General features: G+C 35.3%; 1 protein-coding gene across 1 annotated transcript; it reads left to right on the top strand.

Annotated features, from left to right (window-relative positions):
* Positions 1-11,907: 11,907 nt before the first annotated feature.
* LOC107059276 (antifungal protein ginkbilobin-2-like) lies at positions 11,908-12,296 on the top strand (the record flags this gene model as incomplete). The annotated part of the gene is made up of 1 exon (XM_015305780.1): positions 11,908-12,296. A coding segment is annotated over exon 1 (389 nt), but the record flags the coding sequence as incomplete, so codon positions are not given.
* Positions 12,297-12,699: the final 403 nt, after the last annotated feature.

Genomic DNA, 12,699 nt, shown 5'->3' with positions numbered 1-12,699 from the left:
GAATATTAAATCCTTGGAAAATCTTGGATCTTTTCTTTGAATTTCCATATCTTTTTTTATTTAGTTTCTGTTTCTTTTCTATAACAGCTTCTGCTCTCTAATTTACAACTTTAAATTTATGATCCCCTTAACCTCGTTGTTAGCAACTACTCTCGATGTCAAGAGTTCCAACTCCGTTGAAAATGTTAAATCAAAGATCCAAAACAAAGAAAGAATTCCCCCGAATCAACAAAGATAAATATTTACTCGTACACTTGCTGATTACAATATTCAAAAGGAGTTCACCCTTCATCTCGTCTTGAGTCTTTGTGGAGGTTATAGGGAAGATGAAATTTATCCTATCATTGTTAGGACATACAACAGGGAGAAGTTTACCTTAGAAGTCAGGACTAGCTTTATAATTGAAAATGTGATAATAATGGTCCAAGAAAAAGGAGATTATAAAGATAGGCTACATATGCTATTAGATGGTCAATATCTAGAATATAAGAAGAGTCTTTTTAATTTTAATATTCGAAATAATTGGACACTCCATCTTACAGGACGATAAAAAGGTACATTTAGATCCTTGTTAGGAAGTTGACAGGGAAGACTATTTGTTTTAGAGAATTTTCAAACTATTAATAATGTAACACAAAGATTAAGAATAAATATAGTTTTGTCTAGACTCCTCTATCAATTGGCTTTAGTCTCATTCATCAAAGATGTTCAAAAGATATGAGTTATTTTAAAGTCAATGTTTAATCATGTCCAAAGCTTGCTCGGGTTAAAATAGATTAAATCAAGATGGGCTAAATAATGAATTATAACTCAATTTGTCGAATTTAACTCAATTTTTATTATATCCTTTTGGTGATATTTATATATTTCTGAAATCAAATATCCGTCAACAAAGTCTTCCTAAATATTTCATATTATAAAATTTAATAACCTGTATAGCTACAAATTAAAAATAGCTAATAAGTATACTACCTATCTATGCATATCACATATTCATGTAAATATTTCATCACATTCTTTTTATTCTTTCCAAAAATGTAACTATTTTATATTTAAATATAATTTAATTTTAAAATTTTTGTTTCACTTCAACGACATGTTTATAATTATTTACTAATGTTATAATATATTTAAGGCTTTTCTTTTTTTTTTTAAATCTCAAATTTCATCTCTTGTTAAATATATTCAGATAAAATGATATAGAGAAAATAACATTTAAGAGATCAGAGGGAGTAAAAGATGAAACCTAAAAAATAATAATAATAATAAGCACTAAAAATGCAAAAGGAAACAAAAATAAAGATGTAGGAACTGAAGTGATTAAATTCAAACATCATATTCATAAAGCTCCATTTGAAAGTGTTACTAGGTGGCTTGATGAGCTCAATAGCCGTTATAGAAAAGCCCCATTGGTGTAACTCCCAAAAATGTTTTTCTCCAAAAACAGAAGAAATCAAAGGTTTTGTTTTCTTTTTCTTGATTTCAGGTTTATGATTTCTTTGTGATTCTTGCATATTAGTTGATATATTGTTTAATTTCCCCTTCTCCAAATGCATATGCATGATACTTGAGAACAGGGTTTTTTTCAAGTTGAGTTGAATTTGATAATAACTGAATTTGGGCATATTTCCCTATTTTCTTTTTTGGGGGTGTCGTGTGTTGGTTTTAGTCAGTTATGTGGCTTAATCTCTCTTTCTCCATGTATATATATGAGTACTATTCATTCTTGTTATTTGACTAGTAATTAGTATTGAGATAAATTATTGAATTTGCCAATTTTCTTTTTTTTTAAATCTCGAATGGGGCAACAGCAATCCAAAGGCGAGCTTCTGTATCAGCAAGTTAATCACGAAAATGTTGAAGTCATCAAATCTCTCCACTGTGAAGGGCTGGCCGTGAGGTATCCTCGTTTCTTTTTGTTTTTGGATTTTTTTGAATTATTGTCTAAATTAAATCTATATATGTTTATGTTTGAATTAATATGATTTTTAAGTTTTTTTTCTTTTACACTTTTAAAGGGAAATAAGTGGGAAAAGTTATGAATTTGATGAGATTGAGTTTCTGTAGTGATGAGAGATTGTGAATTTAGTTAATATATGGTTGATGAAGTTAATTTTATATTTTAACAGCTTAATTATGGTTTATTTGATTGATTATTATATATATGTGGTGGAGAGTTGACTGTTGATCATTTCTGCTTTAGTGTGATAAAGATGTAAACTTGAAGCTATAATTGTATCAATCAAATGAACTATGACTCCATTAGAAATAGTTAGGATCCACACGATTCAGGGTGTAGTAACCTTGAACTTTGACCTGCAACGATCAATTACTTCCTTAGAGTCCACCAAAGAGGCAGCAGTTGCTCATGCTCTTGGCATCAGAAGTCGCAACATACGCTGCATCTAATAACCAATTTTAATAGTAGTCAACGTTTTTGCTTCTGAGATACAAAACGTATTTCTTGCTTTTCAAATTCCAAGTTCTTCTTCTTCCTATCATCAAGAGCAACAGACACAACTGATGAGCCTTCAAAGACTTCTACGACTGTCCCTCTATGCCTGAAAAAGAAAACGAATTGAAAGGTCAAACTTGAACACCTCAAAGAAAGTGTGGTACAGATTTATATGAATTCTCTTCTATTTGATATTTAAAAACCCAAATAAAAATTGTAACTATAGATAATGTGTTCCTTTTCTTTATCCTATTATATCATTGTGTTCCAATACAATCCACTTGCTCTATTGATTGCCCTTTTCTCATCGTTATCATGATTAACAAAATATCACAACACTCGTTTCCATTAAAGTTGCATAGATTTTAAGTATGCATAGTAGTCAGCTTGATGTACAATAAGCTTACTAGGTATTATCAGACGAATGATGAACTTCCACTCTCTTTCCTTTTGCATCTTTTCCCAACTTCTGCAGTATCCAGTTAGCCTCTAAGAACTCATCCATTGTATTATTGTCTGTCTTCATACCGCTGTGATGAATTATCATCAGCCCTGGTTGATGCTTTTTCTCCAAAGGTTGGTGCTCTCTTTCTTTTAGACCTTTAGCCCTTAATCATGCTTTTATCCTACTCTCCTGGAGGAGCCCAGACATTTTGATTTTCATGGAAAGGATTCTTGAACTTGAGCTTTAGCAGAGGTTTGGGATCCTTTCTCGTTGAATTTGATACTGAAGGTTATCACAAGAAGTGGTCCCAGCTTCGACATGTTTTACAGAAGCTAATTTGTTGTCCCTTGTAGCAAGAACTTCTGTTCCAACCCTTGTAATAACACTACCGTTATTGCTTCTTTTCCCTAAGATACCAAAAGTCTTGAGTGGAGGATAAGGTCCAGATCTATCAGCAAATTTTCCACAAACTTTTGTAGGGAAATTAGTACCTTCTAAGCTAACTTGCTTGATCTTTATAAAGTTGCTTTCTTTAGCCCTATGATTTTGACCTTTTATTTGGTCCATATGATCCACCTTATGTCCTTCAGACACAGAAATGAGAGCCAAAAGAAAAGTTATTAACAGAACACTAAAAGTATGCTCCTAAAATCAACAATACAATATTATCTTCTTTCCACACCCCCAATATTAAAAGTAAACAATATACAACACGTCTTACCTTCAATAACATAGAAAGTAAACAATTTACAACACTCTTCAGATGCAAGTATTCACACAGAGGAAAGAATCTCAACTAATAGAGCATATAAATTAGAGAAGGAACACCATAGCAGAACAAGAATTGGAGAATTTAATCTAATTTTTTTATGGTTTTGTGGTGGGATAATCTATAGGTCTATTATTCAGTCTCTAGCAGAAATAATATATCTCAATACTAATTACTAGTCAAATAACAAGAGATAAACAACCTTAACCTTTTATTTTAGAATTATAAATACAATATTATCTTCTTTCCCCATTAAATGTGCATTATTATACGCTCTATATTGATCTGAAATCCATGTTGAGCTTTTGTTGAATAGTAGTAAGTACTATTTATTCATATTGTATATTTTTTAATATCCCTAGTATTCAATCTTAGATCAAATTTGCAAAAAGAAAGGACAACGCCTTTGCTCAAGAGCTCTGGTTTTGGAAAGTTCACATTTGGTATTAATCAGAAAGGAAGTAGAACAACATCGTACATTCCAACTCCAGAGATAGATAGCACGAGACCCGGTGGTGAAGAAATTCAATCCATTTATGGAATGCAGACTTGTCAAGATAAAAGCCAGGAGGAGTTGAGGTTTGAGGACTATCAGTTAAGTGATAAAGGTATCCTTAACTTGTTTTCTTATCTGTAGATACAAAGAAATCTACCTTGTATTCATTAACACTTTTTATACTTCATGGGCGAATTTGCAGGTCAGAAATATGGTTATTCATTTACTGTTTCCAACGCACACAGGGATTTCGTGTCATCGACAACACGAGGCTTTTCAAATCATCAGTATTTAACCAATCAACTGTTGATCAACCTTTTTATTCCCATTTTCCAAGTACATTTGTAGTGGAAAGAACATTCAAAATACTGTAAGTGTTTCTGAATAATATAAAAGGCACCTTGTGGTCTATAAAATCAGCGAAGCACTTCTATTGTGGTGTTATACATCTAAGTTGTTGCTACTCTTGCAGCCTCTGCTCTTTGTTCCTCTGCAGCTAGAAATGACTCCTAAAGTTGGAGTAACACTTCCAACAACCAACGTTCCTCACCCATCAAACATGTACTTAGTGCAGTACATCTTGCTATTTTTGAAACTGATAGTATGTTGGATTGTAACCATGTAACTAGTCCTCCCGGCACTTGTTTATTTTGAGAAAGTGCTAGTTGCTTAGAAATTGGACAATGACCAAGTGTGAGTATCAAACTTTAACTATCGATTGTTTTACTTTACTGCATGTGTTATTAAATGCCTAATTCAAAGGTTAGACACAGTCTCCATCTTCACAGGTAATCCAAGGTTTCAGTTTCATATGAATTCCATCTTCACAGGTAATCCAAGTTTCAATTCCAATTGAATTCCTAATTTCATATTCTACAGCTACATCCATCAGAGTTAATCCTACGATTTATCTAACAATTCATGGATGAAACGACCACTCATCGCATAACCACTACTATGATTTTGCAGTTGTGGTTGTATTTTTGTGTCCAGTTTTTTAAACTAATTGAACAAAATATTATTTTGAAATCCGGTAAAGGCTTAAGGTTTTATTATTTTGTTCTTAATTTACACTTTTTTGTAGGTTTTACCGGATTCATTCTTATTCTTCACTTTCTTGTCTTTGTCGAGCAAATATTCTGCATCCCAGGTACTCAAACAGTATAGCTAATATTTTATTTTGTAAAAGTATTTTCAACTCTGTTTTGCATTATATGATTTTCACACCCTTCTTATTTAATGAGCAATTGATTGTATTGATTACTCTGTTTTTTTAGGTTAATTAATGTTGATATATTGAAGTCTTGTGATTGTTTGACTGTTAGTCGACTGTAATTGATCAACATCAATGTTATTGATTGAATTGACAATATTAGGAGCACTATATTATCAATATTTTTGATAGTTACTTGAGGAGGCATGTTCTATTTTAAAGATTATTTCTGTAGGTATAGAAAATGAGAACTTTTTCTTATTTCCCTGTTGAGGTTGAATTATTGAAGAATCAGAATCTATGTCGAGTTGATGAGACTTAGTATTCAGTCTGTGATAGTACTGTTGTAACAACTTTACAACCCATGCGTGCAATTCAACATTAGACGCATTATCGCCATTATATGATTCTAAGTAGTAACATGATTCCCCATTTAGATTCCTAGTAATTAATTAAGTCTTGCTTGACAGTTTCCAAGATAACAGCCATTTGATAAGAAATACGGCTTTGATGGTGCCCAACTTTATACTATATATAGAATCCTTTCAGGATTAGATGTCTTAAGTGTTGAAATTCAATTAGAAATCGTTGAGGTCCGGGGGGTGGGCGAGGGGGAGGGTCTACAGCTCCTTGACTTGGCCTTGATCCATGAGGCTCCACCCATGGAGTCGTACACATTTAACTCCTTTTATTTTATGACAAAGGAAACCCGCAGCCGCTACCCTTTGGGTGCGCACAAGGTAAAACCCCCGCTCCTATGCAATAGCTCGCAAACCACATAGGAGAGGTAAACCACACTAGGCAAGCCTGGTGCGACGAGCTCAACCCAGAAGGCAAACCCCTTGCTTTCGTTGGCAAGGGGTTTCGAACCTGAGACCTCCAACATGGAAGTCCCAAGCTCAAACCACTGGGCCACCCCGAAGGGTACCTTGACATTTAACTCCTAAACCATTAATTCTAAGTATGAGAAGCAAATTTTATGACTCTAACCCTTACGACAAGCTCTAGTGGGTGTTACATTTTTCCTTCTTTGTGGATCGTTTGAACTTCAAAATGCACCCGTTTGCCCCTCGAATCAACTCACGTCATTAATAAGGTAGTAACAGACGTCTATGAAAATTTCAGCTAAAAACAAGATGGATTCCTAAATCACCAAAAAATCAATGAACTAGCACACGAAAATTGGTAAAATCTGGTTTTTCCTGCTTTGGGGATTGTTTGAACTTGAAAATGTGTCATGTTGCCCCTCGGGACAACTCACGCCATTAATAATGTCGTAATGGAGGTCCATGCAAAATTTCGGCCAAAAACAAGTCAGAATACTGAATCACCAAAAATCCATGGACTATGCGCACAAAAATTGGTAAAATTTGATTTTTCCTTCTTTGGGGATCATTTAAACTTGAAAATGTGCCTGCTTGCCCTACGGGACTAAACCACGCCATTAAAAAGGTAGTAACGGACGTCCATGAAAAATTTCGGCCAAAAGCAAGTCATAATCCCGAATCACCAAAAATTCATTGGACTATATAGCACACGATAATCGGTAAAATCTAGTTTTTCATCCTTTGGAACTCGTTTGAACTTGAAAATGCGCATGTTTGCCCCTCGGGACCAACTAACACCATTAATAAGGCCATAACAAACGTCCATGAAAAATTTCGTCCAAAAACAAGCCGGAATCTTGAATCACCAAAAATCCATGGACACACGAAAATCGGTAAAATATGGTTTTTCCTGATTTGGCGCTCGTTTGAACTTGAAAATGTGTCTGTTTTCCCCTCGGGAACTACTCATGTTATTGATAAGGTTGTAACGGACGTCTATGAAAAATTTTGACAAAAAAAACACGGAAGCCTAAATCACCAAAAATCTATAGACTATATATATAGCATACGATAATTGGTTAAATCTAATTTTTCCTGCTTTGGAGCTCGTTTGAACTTGAAAATGCGTATGTTTGCCCCTCGGGACAAACTCACATAATTAATAAGGTCGTAACAGGCGTCAATGAAAATGTTCGGTAAAAAATAAGCCAGAATCTTGATATAGCACACGAAAATCGGTAATATATGGTTTATCCTGCTTTGGTGCTTGTTTGAACATGAAAATGTGTTTGTTTGCCCCTTTTGACCAACTCACGCCATTATTAAGGTCGTAACGGACGTCCATAAAAAATTTAGGCAGAAAATAAGCCGGAATTTTGAATCATCAAAAATCCATGGACTATACACGAAAATAGGTAAAAATAAGTTTTTTCTGCTTTGGGGCTCGTTTGAATTTGAAAATGCGTTTGTTTGCCCCTCGGGACCAACTCATACCACTAATAACGTCGTAACAGACATCCATAAAAAATTTTGACAAAAAACAAAATGGAATCCTAAATCACCAAGAGTTCATTGACTAACTCGATAAAATTTGGTTTTTTCTGCTTTGAGGCTCATTTGAACTTGAAATTGTGCTCTTTTGCCCTCGAGACCAACTCATGCCATTAATTAGGTCGTATAAGATCGTAACGGTCGTCCATGAAAAATTTCGGCTAAAACTTAGTCGGAATCCTAAATGACCAAAAATATGTAGACTAGCACACGAAAATCTGGGTTTTCCTGCTTTGTGGCTTATTTGAACTTGAAAATACACTCGTTTTCCCCTTGGTAGTCACGCAATTAATTAGGTCGTAACAAACGTCCATGATAAATTTCGGTCAAAAACAAGCTGGATTCCTGAATCACCAAAAATCCATGGATTGTAGCACTCAAAAATTGGTAAAATCTGGCTTTTCCTGCTTAGAGGCTCATTTGAACTTGAAAATGCTCATGTTTTCCCCTCGAGACAACATCACGCCATTCATAAGGTCGTAACGGACGTCCATGAAAAAGTTCAGCCTAAAACAAACTAGAATGTTGAATCACCAAAATTTCATGGGCACACAAAAATCAGTAAAATCTGATTTTCTTTTTGCTTTGTGGCACATTTGAACTTGAAAATGCTCATGGTTGCCCCTCGGGACTAACTCACGCCATTAATAGGTCGTAGGACGTCCATGAAAATTATTGGCCAAAAACAAGCCGAAATCCTGAATCACCGAAAATCCATGGACTAACACACGAAAATTGGTAAGATGGTTTTCCCAGCTTTGAGACTCGTTTGAATTTGAAAGTGCGCATGTTTCCCCTCGGGACCAACTCACACCATTAATAAGGTCGTAACGAATGTCCATGATAAATTTTGGTCAAAAACAAGTCGGAATCCCGAATCACCAAAAATCCATAGACATAACACACGAAAATCAGTAAAATCTATTTTTTCCTACTATAAGGCTCGTTTGAACTGAAAAATGCGTCTATTTGTCCCTCGGGACCAACTCACACCATTAATAAGGTCATAACGGACGTCTATAAAAAAAATTGGCAAAAAACAAATAGTAATTTCGAATCACCAAAAATACATGGACTCTGGTTTTTTCTACTTTGGGGCTCGTTTGAAATTGAAAATGCACATGTTTTCCCCTCAGGACCAACTCACGCCATTAATAAGGTCGTAACAGAAGTCCGTGAAAAACTTCGGCCCAAAATAAGTTGAAATCCTGAATCACCAAAAATGAATGGACTATATAGCACACGTAAATCGATAAAATGTGGTTCTTTTTTCGGGCTTGTTGGAACTTGAAAATATGCTTGTTCGCCTCTTGGGACCAACTCACGTCATTAATAAGGTCGTAACGGACGTCACTGAAAATTTCTGCCAAAAACAAGGCGGAATGTTGAATCACCAAAAATAGCACACGAAAATTAGTAAAATTTGGTTTTTCCTGCTTTGAGGCTCGTTTGAATTTGAAAATTGCGTCCATTTTCCCCTCGAGACCAACTCACGCCATTAATAATGTCCTAACGAACATCCATGCTAAATTTCAGCCAAAAACAAGTCAGAATCTTGAATCACCAAAAATCGATGGACTATATAGCACACGAAAATTTGTAAAATTTGATTTTTCCTACTCTCAGGCATATTAGAACTTGAAAAATGTGCCCGTTTTCCCCTACGAACAAACTCACGGAATTAATAAAGTCGTAATGGATGTCCATGAAATATTTCGGTCAAAAACAAGCTGAAATCTCGAATCACCAAAAATTCATAGACTATAGTAGTACACAAAAATTGGTAAAATCTGATTTTTCCTTCTTTGGGGCTCGTTTGAACTTGAAAATGCGTTTGTTTGCCCATCAAGACCAACTCACACCACTACTATGGTCGTAACAGAAGTCCATGAAAAATTTCAGTCAAAAACAAGCCGGAATCCTAAATCACCAAAAATATAGCACATGAAAATTGGTAAAATCTGGTTTTTCCTGCTTTGGGGCTCGTTTAAACTTGAAAATGAGCTTGTTTGCCCCTTGGGACCAACTCACGCCACTAATAAGGTCGTAAAGGATGTCCATGAAAAATTTCGACAAAAAACAAGCTGAAATCTCGAATCACAAAAAATTCATGGACTATAGTACACGAAAATTCGTAAAATCTGATTTTTCCTGCTTTCGGGCTCGTTTTAACTTGAAAATCCACTTTTTTTCCCCTCGGGATCAACTCAAGCCATTAATAAGGTAGTAACGGATGTCCGTGAAAACAATTTGGCAAAAAACAAGCCGAAATAATGAATCAACAAATATCCATGGCACACGACAATCGGTAAAATATTGTTTTTCCTACTTTGGGGCTCGTTTGAACTTGAAAATGCGCCCGTTTGCTCCTTGGGACCAACTCACGACATTAATAAGGTTGTAACGGACGTCTATGAAAAAATTTAGCCAAAAAAAGGCTGGAATCCTGAATCACCAAAAATACATGGACTATAACACATGAAAATCGGTAAAATCTAGTTTTTCCTACTTAGGGGCTCGTTTGAACTTGAAAATGCGCTCGTTTACCCCTCGGGACCAACTCACGCCATTAATAAGGTTGTAACGAACGTCCATGAAAAACTTCGGCCAAAAATAAGTCGGAATCCTGAATCAACAAAAATTCATGGACTATAATAACACACGAAAATTGATAAAATTTGATTTTTCTTTTTTGGGGCTCGTTTGAACTTGAAAATATGCATGGTTGCCCCACGGGACCAACTCACGCCATTAATAAGGTCATAACGGACGTCCATGAAAAATTTCGGCCAAAAACAAGCTAGAATCCTGCATCACCAAAATTGCATGGTCTATAGCACACGAAAATCGGTAAATGTGGTTTTTCCTGCTTTGGAGCTCGTTTGAAATTGAAAATGTGCCTGTTTTTCTCTCGGGACCAACTCACGCCATTAATAAGGTCATAACGGAGTCCATGAAAAATTTCTGCCAAAAGCAAGACGGAATCCTGAATCACCAAAAATCCATGGACTATATAGCACACACAAAATCGGTCAAATCTGGTTTTTCCAACTTTGTGGCTCGTTTGAACTTGAAAATGCACCTGTTTTCCCCTCGGGACTAGCTCGCACCATTAATAAGGTGTGAGTTGATGTTTATGAAAAAATTTGGCCAAAAAAAAGTTGGAATCCCGAATCACCAAAAAATCCAACCCAGTGCCAGCATGGGTCCCAATATATTAATCTCTTTTGTACCCTGTACTATAGGAAATAGTTCAATTATACTCCTACTGTTATTATTTGGCACATATATACCCCTACTTTTAACGGAGGGACACATGTCAACTTAGGAATCAACTAACTCACCCTCAATTTTAAATATCCAATTCTTTTAAAACCCATCCATTTAACCCATTACCTCTACTGACCCGGTTTGAACCAATTTTCATAGCCATCTTCTCTATTAAAAACCTCCACAAAATCAGCATTCTTCACAATTGCTTAATACATCCTCCATCAGACTTTCAAGGATTTGATAGCTAAATATTGTTCTCAAGGGACTCCTCTTAAAGAAGATGACTATATATGAACATGGGTTTGGTTCAAATCGGGTCAGCAGAGGTAATAGGTTAAATGGGTGAGTTTTAAAGGGATATTTGATTCCTAAGCTGATATGTGTCCCTTCGTTAAAATTAGGGGTATATATGTGTCAAAGTATAACGGTAGGGGTATAATTGAATCGAAAGTATAACGAAGGGTATATTTGAACTATTTCCTATAGTACAAGGGTGTTAATATACAATACATCATGAAATAATATGTATCAACCTTCCAAACAATTTGTAAGGCACATATATATTGTGTATACGTACTACATAGGGGTGTTAATATGAGCCCGAATAGATGTAATCTGTCCAATCTATCTGGAATTTTATGGGTTAGACTCTAAAATAATTTGAATTGGGTTGATCTCAACCCATTCAAATTATGTGGGAATCTCAGCCACCAAAGTCGAAACAAAAACTCCAAGACAATTGTTAGGATCAAATGAAACAAACAAAATGTCAAGAAAGCAACTTGTTGTCCTTGTCCAAACAGGCGGAGGGCTCAATTATTCATCACTAATCCAACTTCTCAGAAAAATCAGAACTTTTTATCACTTTTCTCCATAAGATGATAGATGTGAAGACACCCTTAACATTAGTTCTCATTCTGGCACTATCTTTTGAAGCAGCCAAAGGAATCCCCAACACCAATTTGACACAAGTCCTGTGCAATGGTGCACAATACTTCAAAGATGATCCATTTACAATAAGTCTAGCCTATGTTCTTGCAGAACTAGTGAGCACCACGCCATCGCGTCACGGATATGACTACCACAACATTTCTCCCTACCCCAATGCTTTTGCATATGGACATGCTGCTTGCAACAACAACACTACTACTACTTCTCTAACCACACAAGATTGTAAAACTTGTTTGGCTTCAGCTAAAGATAATTTGCTTACTAGTTGTGATGCTCGAATTGGTGGTCGTGTTCTTCTTGTTGATTGTACAATGAGGTATGAACAATACCCTTTTGATGATTAAGCCTTAGAATTAAGTTGTCTGAAAAAAGAAAAAAAAATCAACATGTACTAGACAACAACATTATCATGAGTAATAATTTGATTGCTGCAATTTGACTGATTCCATGAGAATTTGATAAAATAAAGATGCATTACCAACAACTAAATACATTGTAATTGGCTATACAAATTATCGTTGCAATTGGAATAAAAAATTACATGGCTAGTGCTGTCGCAATATTTTTCCTCATCCTTCATAGAGCCGACTTGAACTTGCTTGTTCTTTACTATCACAGAGGATCAGTATTTACACACTGAATTGTCAAACTGTAAAATGTCTCTAAATCTATACAGTTCACGATGCTCTTTACACTTTTGACATATTCGTGAACTGAAG

The sequence above is a fragment of the Solanum tuberosum genome, unplaced genomic scaffold, assembly GCF_000226075.1.
Source record: "Solanum tuberosum cultivar DM 1-3 516 R44 unplaced genomic scaffold, SolTub_3.0 contig00007, whole genome shotgun sequence".
NCBI lineage: Eukaryota > Viridiplantae > Streptophyta > Magnoliopsida > Solanales > Solanaceae > Solanum > Solanum tuberosum.
This window is presented reverse-complemented; position numbering and strand designations above follow the sequence as displayed.